Source organism: Triturus cristatus, chromosome 2_1 (assembly GCF_964204655.1).
Source record: "Triturus cristatus chromosome 2_1, aTriCri1.1, whole genome shotgun sequence".
Classification (NCBI taxonomy): Eukaryota; Metazoa; Chordata; class Amphibia; order Caudata; family Salamandridae; genus Triturus; species Triturus cristatus.
In genome coordinates, this window is record NC_140581.1 from 516,143,268 (window position 1) to 516,159,225 (window position 15,958).

General features: G+C 47.8%; 1 protein-coding gene across 1 annotated transcript in view; it reads left to right on the plus strand.

The window, feature by feature from the left end:
• ATG10 (autophagy related 10) overlaps window positions 1-15,958 on the plus strand; it is a 549,992-nt gene that overhangs the window by 341,789 nt on the left and 192,245 nt on the right. Inside the window, exon 5 of the mRNA XM_085632419.1 lies at window positions 14,646-14,743. Coding sequence (XP_085488545.1) covers window positions 14,646-14,743 — 98 coding nt within the window. The remainder of the gene's footprint in view (window positions 1-14,645; window positions 14,744-15,958) is intronic.

The window sequence follows — 15,958 nt, forward strand, 5'->3', positions numbered from 1 at the left end:
CTGTAGCAAAGAAAAGTGACCCCATAACTTACGGTTACTGGAACAGTTCTTTACCCTCCCTCTCTTGTTGTTTATCAGGATGGCCCTTCAACAGTGAAAAACGAAATGGAGATTATTTCACTGTCAGGACATGACACACACCTTAGTACATGTCCTACCTTTCACATGTACTACACCCTGTCCAGGGGGGGGGGGGGCGCCAGACCTACCATAGGGGTGTCTCAGGTGCACAGAAATGAAAGGGTAAGGTCTGGCAAGTGAGTGCACTTGACAGAACAACATGGAAGTTTCACAATGGCAGGCCTGAGTTTCCTTTGAAAGGCTACTTGTGTGAGTGGCACAAATAGTGCTGCAGGCCCATTAGCAGCATTTGCATTACCAGCCCTGGCACACATAGTGCACTTTACTAGGGACTTTACTAGTAGGGCAAATATACCAATCATGGACAACCAATTACCATTACTTTATACAGGGAACACTTTCACTTTGACACTGGTTAACAGTGGCAAAGTATCCAAAGCATCTAAGTTGGCAACACCATGTCAGAAAAAAGGTTTAGGGGGAAAGCAAAAAGTTTAGGGACTTTAGCCAAAAAGGGCCAAGTCCTACACTGATGAAGTACTATCTCTCCATTTTGTGGCAGAAAGTACACGCCTTTTTGGCCAAAGGGGCTTTTGAGAGGTCTCAGTGCCAGAATTAGGATGTGGATGTTATTCCCACTACTTTCTGGTGCTCAAGAAGGACAGAGGCCTTGGTCTCAACGCCTTCCTCTGAAAGGAGAAATTCAAAATGCTCGCTCTAGCCCAGGACTTGTCTGCCCTCAACCATGGAGTCTGGACCTGCAGGATGCCTATTTTCATATACGTGTCCTGCCAGCCAATCTGTGCGATTTGTGGTGGTACAGGAGTATTTTAAGTTCGCTGTGCTCCACTTTAATATCAGAAGTGCCCCCCAGGTGTTCTTAAAAGTGATGGCGGTGGTGGTAGCACACCTTTGGTGGTCAGGTCAGGTACCACAGGTGGCCTCTCACTAGCCTTTTTATGCAGCTGGGACGTCTTTCCCGACACAATTTATCCTGACAGTATTTCTTAACCCATGGTGCCTTAGCATCCCTTCTGCCCTCACTGTTCATTTTAGGTGCTTTACTGGTATCGAAGTATCACCAGCCTCATCTTAAACCTAGCACTTCTAGCTCCATTTTATTTAAAGGACTAGGCCCTGCTCCAGACCCGCCGATTCATGATCTGTTGTCAGTTGTTGGTCGCTTGGGGGCAAATCCTCCTCCCTCTGCCAATAGATCTCCCCCTAGTAATTCCATGTCCCTTCAGTCACTGTCCAACATCCCACTCCTCCTAGTCTGTTGACTCACTTAATGTGGAGGGCCATCTTGGGCTCTCCGTTCTGTACTTTCAGTCATGCCATTTCCCTCCTGTGTAGACTCACCTCATTTGGTGTCATCTGATGCTGTCCACCTCCGGTCACTTTCTTGGAGATTGGGCCTCTCACTTCTCCTTTCAACAAGCGGTGTGCCTGCTCTCATCTATGCTTTATTACAGTTTATGGGTCACTCTGCCTGTCGTCTCCGGGTCTGTTCATGTTGCAGCAGCCATCTTGCTCATGCCATCTGGCTGTCTTCCCCTCTGTGTCCGTGACCTGATGCTTGTTTCTTTCAGGCTGAGGTCTCTTCAGGACGTTCGTCCCGGTTTCCTCATTGAGGAGAGGTGGCCATATTCGAGCCAGAAGTGGAAGGGGGTGAATGGCCATGATTTGTCTTGCGGCATGAAGGAGCGGCTCCTCCATTAGGATGGATGAGCGTCACCCACTGCCAAAGATGCACCCCAGGAAAGACCCAGAGATGAAAAATAAAATTGTCATAAAGTTAATTTATTACCATTTTATTTTTCATGCACATGTCCTGAACTGAGTGTCAGGACGGGGCGGGGTCCTTGCTGTTGTGTGGCAGCAGTGAGCTGTGCACTTCAGTTTAAAGTCTGCATGTGTTTTTGGCTGGGTGTCTTGTGACGGCCAGCCAGACATGGGCATTTTAAATTTCTTTAAACTAGCTGTCTTAGACAGCTGGTTGGGGAAAGCACAGGCCTCCAGTGCTCTTGAGAGAGCTGAGAGAGGCCGCTCTCTCAAATCCTGGCGCTGCTCTCATACTGGTTCCCAGCATGAGGGCAGCGCCAGGATTGATTGGGAGAACTTACCGGAGCTCGAGGAGACAGTAAAGCACAGACCAGAGTGAGGAGGACGTTGTGCAGCAAGCAAGGTAAGTATTTACATTCATCACTCACCTTGCATGCATGGACACATACACTGAACACACATTTGCCCGCCCGCCTACTCTGCCTACTTGCCAGCCGCCACTGTCCGCATGCATAGATCACATGTTTATGCATCTGCTGTCAGACTGAGCTTAGCTCCGCCCCCTGTTTGAACAATTATTAGCGTCCCATCTTAATTATTTGGAACCAATAGCAGTGGTGAAAAATGCAGTATTTCCTCTCCTGCTGAGCAGATATGTCCTATGAGGAATCCTAGCCCTCAGTACCGTCAGGATTGGACCCGTCTTCCCTCCTTTTGAGGATTAATCATAACCTCTAAGAGCTGCTCAGATTTTCCAGCTCTGCTATATAATATAGAGCCCAGTGTGCTAGAGGATCTGAGTACCTTGACTGGTGGTCAGGCCTTACAGCATTTCCTTATAAACAATATTAAACTGACTGACGTTTCCAAACCTGGATATCCCTTTCTGAACCGGCAAAGGGTAATCCTTGCTCTGCCAATCTGGGCGAATAGGAAGGCAACATGTATAAAAGAAAGCTAGAAATCTGGCCCTGTATGGTCACTGCGACACTTGTAACAAATGTGTGACTTTTTAGAGATTTATAAAGAACCCCAGGAGTACTCGGGGAAAATCTGACAGTCGAAGATGTGTGATGGTAGTCCTGGGTATAATATTTACTCATGTGGATTTTCTGGCAGATTAAAAATTCGGCATGAGTAAATGTGAGTTGAATGTGCCTTCGCACGTGTAATATTTTCAATGAACACTTCTCCTAGACTCCATTAAATATGCATCTTTCCGTTTTCCTAAACTTACCTTCTGTAGTAGGGGATCTCTGTGTATAGTCATAATCTATGAATAGTCCCGCCCATGTGCGGGGACCCCGGAGCAATCAAAATATCTCTTAAGCTGTCCTGCATTTGCAAACCTGCAAAGACACTTAAGAGACAGACAAAATAATACAGCCTAATAACAATATGGCTGCACTGGCCAACACTTCCTCTGAAGCCAAAATAAAGTTTAAATGTCATTTTTATTCACATTTGACATGTTCCTTTATTGTATCACACTCCCTTCACCAAAATCCCTTTAAACAATAGAGAGGAAGGGGTGGACAGACAAGCCCTATAGGCTGTCATTATGTGTCTGCTAAAGGGATACCGTGCCTTTAAGGAACTCTCCAGAGACCCCCGGTATCCCAGTATACACAGCCAAAGCAAGTTACTTTCAGTTCTTTTTTCCGGCTCCTGCTAGCAGGACCCTGGAGCTTGAGCTCTACCCTTTTGGGTGGATATTTGGGCTAAATTTAGTTTTTTGGGATAAAATAGTGTGTTCACTCGACGTCTAGAGCCTTTCTCTACTGCATCCTGCAATTTGGTGCAATTTGACCCACTCTTAGCATGGCTTTATTTGATAAATGCCCTGAGTGTGGGAGGAAAAAGGCCAAGACGGACCCACATGATGTCTGTATGCTCTGCTTGTCATCCTCACATGTCCCTACTACATGTGCCATCTGCAAGACCTTCTCCAAGAGGACCCTGAGGGACAGAGAGAAGATTCGCCTCCAGGGACAGGAGAAGCAGAGGACAGGTGGGACTTCGGGGCATGGAGGATCTCATTCCCCTTCCTCTGCCCATGCTTCAGCCACTGGAGGGACCTCCGGGCAGAAAAGGGAGCAGAAACGACACCTACCGGCTGGTAGGTCGCGTTCGACGTCGAAGGCGACGACGTCGACGGCGAGAGGTAAAGCACCGGTGTGTTCGCCGTCGATCCAGGGCTCTGGATCGCGGCATTCTCGACGTTCGACGTCGAGAGAGGGGCCGGCGAGACCTAGGACTAGGTCGCCGTCGAGGATTCCACAGTCGACGTAGACACACCATCGACGTCGTACCGAGCCCCACGGACAGCGCAGATCGCCGTCGAGGCGACCCCGCTCGGCTCCTTCGCCGTCGACTCATGGATCGACGCCGACGACATCGACGCCGAGACACCGGCGACTGCCGTTGAGACGGAGAAGATCGCCGTCGAGGCACAGATCGCCGTCGAGGCACAGATCGCCGTCGAGGCACAGATCGCCGTCGTGGCGCAGATCGCCGTCGAGGCACAGATCGCCATCGAGGCACAGATCGCCGTCGAGGCGAAGGAGATCGACGTCGAGGCACGGATCGCCGTCGAGGCGAAGGAGGTCGACGTCGAGGAGACATCATTCACCGTCGACGTCGAGAGGCTCTCCGTCGACCCGCCGTTCGACGTTGAGGGGACGCCGAACGGCGAGGAGACGCCGTACGAGGTCGACGATCAGTTCGACGTTGGTGACATCTGGTAACACGTCTTCGGTGATTACGATCTCCAGTCGTGGATCTAGGAGACGACGGCGCTCCCCCTCGTTTACTTCAGCACGGGACAGGCCCGCCAAGAAGAGAAGGGTGTGTACGGGAGTCCGGACAGTGCTGGTCCAGGTTCTCCTGCAAGGAGTGATGGAGCTCCGCAGCCTCAGCCGCTGCCTCCGAAGCCTCCTACGCCTCCTCCGCCTCCTCCTCCTCCTCCTCCTCCTCCTCCACCTCCTCCTCCTCCTCCTCCTAAGCGATCTACGCCACCTCCGCCACCGCCGGTGCCTCAGCTCCCGCGTCTCCTCGGCTACCGGCGATTCCTAAGGCTCCGTGCAGACCGAGGTCACGCTCTCGATCTCGCCGGAGGTCACGGAGTAGACACAGGTCGTCCACTCACACAAGACATGGACGACGGAGATATAGATCTCGTTCCAGAGGCACGAGGTTTACGGACTCTTCTGGCAATGGACGGCTCTCCCCCTCGTTGTCGGAAACTCCGCCTACTCGAATCTCGCCGGGGGATGATATTGCCACTTTCCAGGATGTGCTGATGAGGGGGGCGGCGAAATTGGGAATCTCAGTAGCAGTCCCGGTTCCCACTACCTCGGTGATATTTGAGACATTGCACAAGGCTCACCTGTCACGCCCCCTCCTTCCTTTGGTTCCGGGTTTGGAGGAACCAGCCATGGAGGTCTTCTTGACACCAGCCGTGGTGAAGTCTGCTCCCTCACGGTTGCAGAAGAAGTACAGGGCCCCTGATTCGGACCCGGCGTTCCTCAGGGTGGACCCTCCCCCGGACTCTGTCATTGTGGTTGCGGCTCGTAAACAACACTCCACGACGCCCTCTTCCACGGCTCCTCCGGATAAGGAGAGTCGCAAGATGGACTCCTTGGGGAGGAGAATGTGCTCTACGTCGGCCACGACTATGAAGGCTGCTAGCGCCTCCACCCTGCTGGGTCGCTATGACCGATCGCTTTGGGACTCTCTGCAATAGTTTGCTGCCTCCCTGCCTAGGGACAAAAGGGAGGACTTCCAGGAGGTGCTGAACGAGGGCATGATGGTCTCCAAACAGATCATCAGTGCGGCGGGGGATGTATCGTTGCTGGCGGCCCATGGGTACTGTCATGGAGTACACATGAGGAGACATTCCTGGCTGAGGCTTACCTCTCTAAAACCTGAACCGCAGCAAAAGATTTATAACCTGCCTTTCTCTGGCTCGACGTTGTTCGGGTCTCATGCGGATGACGAGATGGCCCGCATGAAGGCCGAAGCAGAAACCCTGAAGGCCGTGGGGTTGGAAAAACCCAAGGAGCAGAAGGAGTCATTCCGTTCCTATGGCAGGCGTTATTCTAAGCAACGCGGTCAAGGGCGTCAGTCTGGTCACCAACAACAGCACCAGCAACAACAACAGTTCCCGAGGCAGTCCTTTCAGAAGCGCCAGAGGGGCAGAGGGCAGCATCAATCCTCGTCAGGGAACAAAGGCCCGGCCGGGTCGAAGCCCTGAAAGGTCACTTCCCCCTCGTCCGTTACCCGCTCCGGTGGGGGGAAGTATTCAATACTACCTGGCAGAGTGGAGGACAATAACTCAGGACAAGTGGGTGCTGAATATTGTTTGCAATGGATACAGTCTTCGTTTCACCAGCCCGCCTCCACAGATTCCACCAGTGCGCTCTCCCTACATGGTGCGGGAGCTCCAGTGGGAGGCGGACGTTCTGTTAAAGAAGAAGGCGATAGAAACTGTTCCTTTGAGGCAAAAAGGAAAAGGCCTTTACTCCAGGTTCTTTCTCGTCAGAAAAAAGGACAAGAACGAGTTCAGGCCTATTCTAGATCTGCGTCAAGCAAACAAGTGGATCCGCAGAGAAAAGTTCCGTATGTTGTCCCTGCATCAGATTTACCCTCAGTTGCATCGAGGAGACTGGCTGTGCGCCATAGATCTGCAGGACGCTTACTTTCATGTGCCGATCGCACCAAAGCATCGCAAGTTCCTGAGGTTTCTGGTAGGCAACAACCATTACCAGTATACAGTACTCCCGTTTGGTCTGAAGTCTGCACCACGGACGTTCTCCAAGTGCATGGCAGTGGTGGCAGCACACTTGCGGAAGAACAGAGTGTTTGTGTATCCATACCTGGACGATTGGCTGATCAAAGCTTCCACGTTCCGGGAAGCCCAGTGTCGCTTCAACAGGACAGCTGCCTTGCTTCATCGCCTGGGGCTGCACATCAACATGTCAAAGTCAGTGCCGATCCCGGTGCAGTGTCTCCAGTACTTGGGGGCCTCAGTCAATACCTTGAACGCAAGCGTGTGTCCTTCGAAGGAGAGACGCTTATCGATCCGTGGGAAGGCCCTGCACCTCCTCTCAGCCCACTCTCCTACAGTGAGGACGGTGTCCTCCTTACTGGGGTCGATGGCTTCCTGCATCTTTCTCACCCCCAATGCACGTCTGCATATGCGGCCCCTGCAGGAGTGTCTGGAGGATCAATGGGACCAGAGGCGGGGGCGTTGGGAGGACACGATTCATCTGTCCCAACATGCTCTCCAATCTCTGAAATGGTGGTGCTCCTCAGAGAATGTTTGCAAGGGGACTCCCTTTCACAAGGATATTCCGGTCCAGACCATAGTGACCGATGCGTCTCTCCAGGGCTGGGGAGCGCATTCGGGCCCTCTTCAGATTCAGGGGATATGGTCACAGACGGAGATGACTTACCACATCAACTTTTTGGAACTCAGAGCAGTACACTTGGCCCTGAAGGCGTTCCATCCCTCCTTCACGACGAACTCCCTGCTAGTTCAGACGGACAATACTACTACCATGTATTACCTCAACATACAGGGGGGCTCCCGTTCACGCACGCTGTCTCGGGAGGCACAGACGATCTGGAATTGGCTGGTGGCCAGGAACCTCACGATCACGGCAACCCATCTGCCGGGAGTGCAGAATGCCCAAGCCGATGCGCTCAGCAGGCTCGTTCAAGAAAATCACGAGCGGGTGCTAAACGACGACATGCTAAGAGACGTCTTCGCAGAGTGGGGCACTCCGGACATCGATCTGTTCGCTACGGCAGAAAACAGCAAATGCCGCAACTTCGCGTCCAGGTACTACCAACCAGGGACACTGGGGAATGCCCTATGGATCAGCTGGTCCAACAGCTTTCTCTACGCCTTTCCACCCATTCCCCTGATTCCGGCGGTGCTGATCAAGCTGTCGCAATCCAGAGCCAGGATGATCCTGATTGTTCCGGAGTGGCCGAGGCAATGGTGCTTCACCGACCTTCTTCACCGGTCTGTTCTGCCACACCGGCGCCTGCCGTGTCGGCCGGACCTTCTCACGAAGTTCGGAGGACAGATGGTTCACCCCAATCTCTCGTCCTTGAGTTTGGCAGCATGGCTCCTGAGCTAGTACAGTATGGACACTTGAACCTACCTCAGGACTGTATGGAGATCTTGAAAGAGGCGAAGAGACCGTCTACGAGGACTTCTTACGCCTATAAGTGGAAGAGATTCTGCTTATGGTGCAAGGCAAAGGACATTGACCCTACATCCTGTAAAGAAGATGTTATTTTGCCTTATCTGCTGCAGTTAGCTCAATCTGGGCTTAATTTTCAGTCTATTAAAGTTCATCTCGCAGCTTTGACTGCGTATAGAAAGGGCCCTTCCCAGACCTCATTTTTTCAAATCCCTGTGATTAAAGATTTTTTGGAGGGTTTGCGTAAGGTGTTTCCCCCTGTTAGACGACCTTCTCCACCATGGGAATTGAACGTGGTGTTGTCCAGATTAATGAGGGAGCCTTTTGAGCCTATTCATAAGGCTTCTCTGCAGCATTTGTCCTGGAAGGCCGCCTTCCTTGTGGCCATTACATCGGCCAGGAGAGTAAGTGAGATTCAGGCTCTGTGTTGTCAAGAGCCGTATACTGTATTCCATGCTTCTAAAGTGGTAATGCGTACTCATCCTAAGTTTTTACCTAAAGTGATATCTGATTTCCATGTAAATCAAATGATAACTTTGCCTACATTTTTTCAGCATCCCTCCTCTCCGGCGGAGAGGTCTCTGCATTCATTAGATGTGCGTAGGGTGTTGAAATTCTATCTAGATAAGACAAAAGACATCCGCAGGTCGGATCAACTGTTTGGGAATTATGGTTCAGTAAGAACTGGTCTAGCTACCTCAAAACAGTCCATCTCCAGATGGATTGTGTCCTGTATTCAGCTTTGTTATCAGAAAGCTAATAAGACGTTAGGGGGTAAGCCTACAGCGCATTCGACTAGGGGCAAAGCAGCGACTACAGCTTTGCTTAGGAATGTTCCAATTGCTGACATTTGTAAGGCTGCCACCTGGAAGTCGGTCCATACGTTTACAAAGCATTACTGCCTGGATTCTGATGCTAGTGCAGATGCGCAGGTTGGACAGGCTTCGCTGAGGAATTTGTTTGCACAGTAATTTGTTGGTGTTTGGTTTTTACTCCACCGCTGTTTGTTTGTTGGAATGGGCTTGCCATTCTATTCATAGATTATGACTATACACAGAGATCCCCTACTACAGAAGGAGTCGTTTCTTACCTGTAACTCCAGTTCTGTAGTAGGGGTATCTCTGTTATAGTCATAAGCGACCCTCCCTCCTCCCCGGTGGAGTAAAACTGGCAGTATCAGGCCTGTTGTTATACACCTTCAAAAAGAACTGAAAGTAACTTGCTTTGGCCGTGCATCCTGGGATACCGAGGGTCTCTGGAGAGTTCCTTAAAGGCACGGTATCCCTTTAGCAGACACATAATGACAGCCTATAGGGCTTGACTGTCCACCCCTTCCTCTCTATTGTTTAAAGGGATTTTGGTGAAGGGAGTGTGATACAATAAAGGAACATGTCAGATGTGAATAAAAATGACATTTAAACTTTATTTTGGCTTTTGTGTTCACTTCAGAGGAAGTGTTGGCCAGTGCAGCCATATTGTTATTAGGCTGTATTATTTTGTCTGTCTCTTAAGTGTCTTTGCAGGTTTGCAAATGCAGGACAGCTTAAGAGATATTTTGATTGCTCCGGGGTCCCCGCACATGGGCGGGACTATTCATAGATTATGACTATAACAGAGATACCCCTACTACAGAACTGGAGTTACAGGTAAGAAACTACTCCTTATCTTGCCTTTAATAGGAACACGTTTGTGTTAGTTTTCTTAGGGAGAACATGCCTGCATGAGATCTATCTATCTATCTATCTATCTATCTATCTATCTATCTATCTATCTATCTATCTATCTATATATCCCGCAAAAAATTTGAGTTTGTAAATGTTTGCCTGCTTTTGTATGCTGCCCACGCAGAAACTCCTACAATTGCGCCCAAACCTTATACTTGTGGGTGCATCAGATCTGCTACTTTGATGTAATTTCAGCATTCGTACATACAGCTTCTGAGAGAAAAATGTGACCTGTCCCGATTCTGTTAAACAGGATATGAATTTATGTTTAGAAACTGCTGTGATTTCTGACACCCTTTATGACTGTAAACAGATCCGCAATATTCTCTTTCCCTACCACCTTACCATTGTAGATTCTGTTTAATCTTCAACTATATCCTTGCATATGTAACACGATTGTTCCCCTCTGTTTGTTTAATGCTTTTTTGAAGTGTTTTGCCTGGAGACCTTTGCTTGAATAAGGAGCGGGCTTATGCAGCTGTATTTAGTATCAGATCTGTTGGTGCAGGCATGTTTTGCTATTTTTGGAAGTGGCACATCAAACCATCCCTCTCCAGATCGTCAGCAAGGAACTATTATTCTGTTACTTAGCCCCAACCAGCTGGATCAGACTCAAACAAGAGCTCTGTAAACACTCCTTTGTATAGGACTTCAGGAAACAGCTGTTAGAAATGTGGTTGTTGTTTGATGGGGTCGAAACCCTACTCAAGCAACTTCCACAATCCATGTCAGGGTGAACCACAAAAAATCAGGAAGTTAATCTGTGCTTAACCCTCTGGTTGCTTGGCACAAAAGCTGTCAGGCTTAGTGTGGAGGCAATTTGTAAATTATGTATGCAGTACAAAAACAGCAACAAAGTCGAAACACAACGCAAGAAAAATCCCACACCAATTTGGAAAAATAGAGTAATGTTGAATAATTTGGCACCAAAAACGACACAAATCCAATCGGTAAAAGCAGAGATATGCAATTTCTTTTTTTTACAACTTTATTTTGAATTTTATCGGGAACAAGGACACACACCTTTTGACCCTGTGGTGATAAGTTGTGTATAGGGTCTTTTTCTCCTGTTATGTTTCATAAGTATTTTTTACTCAGGGAGGACGAGTGAGAAGGGAGTGTTGGGATGAGATGTTTACACTGTACATGCAATTAATTTTCAGCACAAATAATGATGCGGTTTGTATCCAATTGTTATTGTTGATTAATTTAAATCAATAAAGAAATGCAAAAAAAAAGACATTTTGACAGCTCAGTACCCTATGATATACCCTATGAGGTACAACTAAACAGGGCAGTGATGTATAACTCAGTACAAGTGGCCATAGCATCATTCGACTTGGGGTCAGGCCCATAGGAGGTTTCTCTGTTCGTTTGTATCGTGGGTTTCTAATCGCCTTGTGAATATTTAGCCTGAGTGCGCTGCTGGAGGTGTCAGGCTTTCAGCTACAGATGAGGACTTCTCACAGATGCCTGAAACGCATAGAGACCTGGACAATGTCATGTGTATTCCACCGGTTCTTTGCTCTCTTTTTTAAATATGTAGTAAAGGGGCTCCAAATGTTATCACATTTTGTAACTATCTCGGATTTTTGCTGTAAGTTTTTCCGTGGCTTGATTGACCATATCTCTCTCCACACATATTAAGTGACGCTGGCTGTTGCAGCTTCCACCACTGACCCACACTCAAGCGTGCGGCCAAGGTAAGGTGGGAGAACAGCCTCCCCAATGGGGCATCGTGTGGTAGAGTCTGTATTCTCCCTGAGTATCTCAGGAGCATTTGGAGTGGGTCGTGAGGCAAGGAGACATTTGTTATGGAATGTATTGTGAGGAGAACTTCGTCCCAGAAGTCCCGGATCTGTGAGCATGTCCACCATGTAAGTAGGAAAGTACCTCTATCACCTCCAGCACAATTCTGGACCACCAAACATTTTGTGCAGATGCACAGGAGTGAGGTACCAAGTGTCAGTATTTTGTAAGCATTCTTCTTGTAGCGTAAACATATTGAGGATTTAGAAGCCCTCTGCCATATAGCCATTCAAGCCTCCACGGGAATGTCCATATCCAATTCCATTTCCCACTGGACCATGTATGCATGTTTCATAGGAGGAGTTAGATTTAAAATGTAGTGATAGAGCCATGATATACCTTTGCGTCTGATGTTGTTGGTGTACAGGAGGTATTCGATCTCTGACTACCCGCTTTGCAGTGCTCTCTGAACAGGATTCCTTCCTTGCCAGTGTAACACCTGTGTGAGTCTATTTGTGTCGTGTCTAGTCAATGTGAATTTCTTGATGATTTCTCTTCTCGTCCAGAGTCCGTTGTCGCTATAGAAGTCTTTCAAATGTGACGGATGGCCCTGATTTCAGCTAGGGAAGCCAGGATCTGACATGCCTGTGGGAAGTACGTCATATTAGTAGGAGGAGTCTGGAGAAATGGATGGGTCGGAAACATCTATTTATGTCATATAGTTTGCCACTGATCCCAGAGTTTGGTCGTCATAGGCAGGGGAGGAGAAAGGCATGCCCAGGCCATGTTCGGTAGCCATAAGAGATGACTAAGGGTGTTAGTCGAGAAAGTCTGTTCCACCTGTACCCATGATTTACCCCAGGGTCATGGTTCCAGTCTAGAGAAGGGTGCAGTTGAGCCGGCAGCATGTACGTCGTTATTTGTGGGAAGCCCAGTTTCCTTTCATCGGTGGAGCGGGAGAAGGAAGATTTTGCCACCCGTGGGAATTTGCCCTCGTATACATAATTTAGCATTTTTCTACAGATTAGAGATTGTGTTGCTTTAGGGATTGTGAGAGGGAGAGTTGCAGGACATAGAAGACTATTGAGGCTATTTAGTTGGCCAAGTCAGGATATTTCTAATTTGCCCTACCTGTACAGATAATTGAATAGGGGTTAGCAGGGGTTGTTGCTATTGTATAGGGCTCTCTACTGAGTTAGTAGATTGATCCCCAAGTACTATATGGCCAACATGGCCCATGTGAATCCACCTCGTTGAATGAGTAATTTAACAGGCCATATGAGTCTGCTACTCCTAGTCCTTGGGATTTGGAGTTGTTCATTTTAAAGCCCGATACTTGAGCAAAGCGGTCTAATTTCGTTAACAATGCCAGTATTGTTGTTTCTGGTTAAGTCACGAAGCATTAGATAGTGTCTGTGAAGAGGGCTAGTTTGTGCTCTTTGCCCTCCACCTTCATGCCATGGATTTCTGGATTTTTCTGGATCTTGGCCAAAAACGATTCTAGGACCAAGGCAACGATTAGAGGGGCAGTAGGCACGCCTGTCTTGTGCCTCTTGTTAGAGGGATGTCCGATGAGAAGGCTCCATTAATTTTAAGTTTAGCTGTCGGCTTCTGGTGGTTTGGCTGGATGTAGGTTTTCATCTTGTGACCCAAATGGGCTTTGTTCAGCACTCTCGACAGGTATGCCCAATCCAGCCTGTCGAAAGCCTTCTTAGCATCCAGGGAGAGAAGGGCCATTGGCTGGTGTTGCTGCTCCCCCACTTCCATGAGCGCCACTACCAGTCTGGTGTTGTCATTCGCCTGCCTATTCTTGATAAAGCCTGATTGCTGGGGAGTGACAAGGCTTGGCCAAATATTTTGCATCCAGGCTACCAGTATCAATGTGAAGATTTTAACATCGCTATTCAATAGTGCAGTTGACCTATAAGTTGAGCAGAGCGTCAAAGAGTTATCAGGTTTAAGGAGAAGAGTAAGATGAGATCCCACCATCGTGTTTGTCACTATTTTGGAGGTTAAGAAATAACTGAAGACCAACGTGAGAGGCTCCTTCAACAGGGAAGCATATATTTTGTAGAAGGTGGCAGAAAACCCATCGGGGCCCAGAGCCTTCTGGGGTGGCACGCAGTTGATTGCTGCACAAACCTCATCATGCGAGATATCCTCCTCTAAAAAGTGCAAGTCTGCATCTCTATTTGAGGGCGTAAAATATCGGTGATACTCGCCCACATAGATCTTGGGCGTGAAACAAAATGGCATAGTATTTTTGGAAGGTGGCGAGAATTTCCAACATTTCTTGTTGCAGCTTTCCCTCCTCGTTTGTTATTGACTTGGTGTGGTTTTGTGTTACGATCATTCACAACTTGTGGGCCAAGAGCCTGTCTGCCTTGTCGCCCCATTCGTAATAAGTTTGATTAACATAGAGCAATTTCCTGGCTGCCTCTTTGATTAATATTTCCCACCAACGCCTGTGGAGTTTTCTTAAGGTTCTGATTGTACTCCCCTTTTTATGTTGTGTCTCCCTGATATATCTAGCGTTCTAGCTCACTTTTGCATTGTTTGGCCAATCGCTCAAACAATGCTGTGTGGGAAATGAGTTCCTCGCGGAAGACTGCCTTAGCCGCGACCCAGAAGGTTGCGGGAGACACTTCGCCATTGTCATTTTTGGCAAAGTAACTTTCTATTGTGTCTTTAATACGGTCTCTCAAAGTTGAGTCCATTAACGCCACCTCATTCACTACCCACGGTTTTGGGAATGACCTCTGTGGGTCAGCGAGACCCACCATCAACCATATCGGGGTGTGATCTGATAGTGATTTGATGTCTACCAGCTATAAACGGGTCTGCTCCCCTTATACATTTTTCTTCTGTTAATGAGCTTTAGTGTTATTTAATTGCATATAACGAATTTCCTCTCATTGTAGAAGTTTGTGCAAAATTCATCTATGGCAGTGAAACCTAAGTGCACAGACAGTTGTATTTCAAAGTGACGTCAAACTTGGTGGTTAAATGAAACACAGAAGGCTTCTGAACTCAGCACACTCTCATGTCAGTGTGTACTATAAATAATAAGTTGTCTGTTTTTTCATGTTAGATGGAAGACCCTTAACACTGGATGAAATATGGATGGGAGTTCAAGAATGCTACAGACCTCGCCTTTTGCAAGGACCTTGGGATACCATTACTCAACAGGTGAGATAAATCATGGTACCTTCTCTTCGGCCCTGTAGCGCCTTTGGAATCTGGGTGCCTTTTTGTGTTCTGGAATTCTCAGTGACCGTGCCCAAAGTGGCCTACTGACATTTGCTTTTTATTTATAGAGTTTTATATAGCGCGGACTTGACCCTTGGGAATCAGAGCACTTCACAGTTACATGTGGAACATTTGTAATACAGTGCAGATAACAGCATTAATATATATAATATTCCTGTACATGATTTTTATCAATTTCTTTTACAAAGTGTAATAGTATTTCTATACACATGGTTCTGATGTCCTTTCCGAAAGTTCTGCATCAGACACTTGCCCGGTCGACGTTTGGGTGTTAGTTACGATGCTAAGGTGAACAGTCTAGCCTATGGAAGGAACTTGCTCATTAGGAAGATATATTTATATGGCCAGACTGGGAACCCAAAGCAGCCCTGACAGTTTTTTTCGGAGCAATCCCCAGGGGGAGCTAGCAAGTATGAAGCACTGCTGCTTTTGTTACTGATGTCCGATATTGCCCCCACAACTGCAAAAACAGCCCCCATCCTTTCAGCCTACTGGGGAAACGCCTGATGCCCTCTACGGCCATGCCGGTCCTGTATATTTACATGGACTGATGAGACCATGATTGGCTGGCCTTTAATAGGATTTGATACAGATCCTTTATTTAGCGTTGTAAACTTATTACATTGGTGCTGCTCCACTAGAGAAAGCTGTAAGAGAAGTTGTGCATGTAGAGTAGCCGTTTTAGTCTCAGACTAGATGTCTAGCGTGTTGGTTCTTTAGACAAGATTGAAGGTGGAATGCGGAGGAGAAGAAAAAAGGTTATGTGGCGGTGGAGGCTGACTTCTGATGGCTTGCTGCTTCTTTATTTTACATATAATTTAATAAGTAATACTTACCTGCAACCTGCTTCTGCGAGGACTTCTTTCTCACAGCTAGAGTGACTAAATTGTGGCACAATGCCATTATCTCCTTGTAGGTTACCCCACTTTCGAACTCTCCCTATAGACAATTAAGAGCTTACTTTTATTTCACAACGGCCTTATTCACCATGTAGCTTCTAAGAATACATGTTCCTTCTCCAAGACTGCCTTAGCCAGATAAAGTAAAGGTGGTTTTTAAATTGTGTGTTTTTTTAAATGCCACTTTTAGAAAGTGTTCATTTTCTTATTTAACCATCCTGTGTCTCTTCCTGCC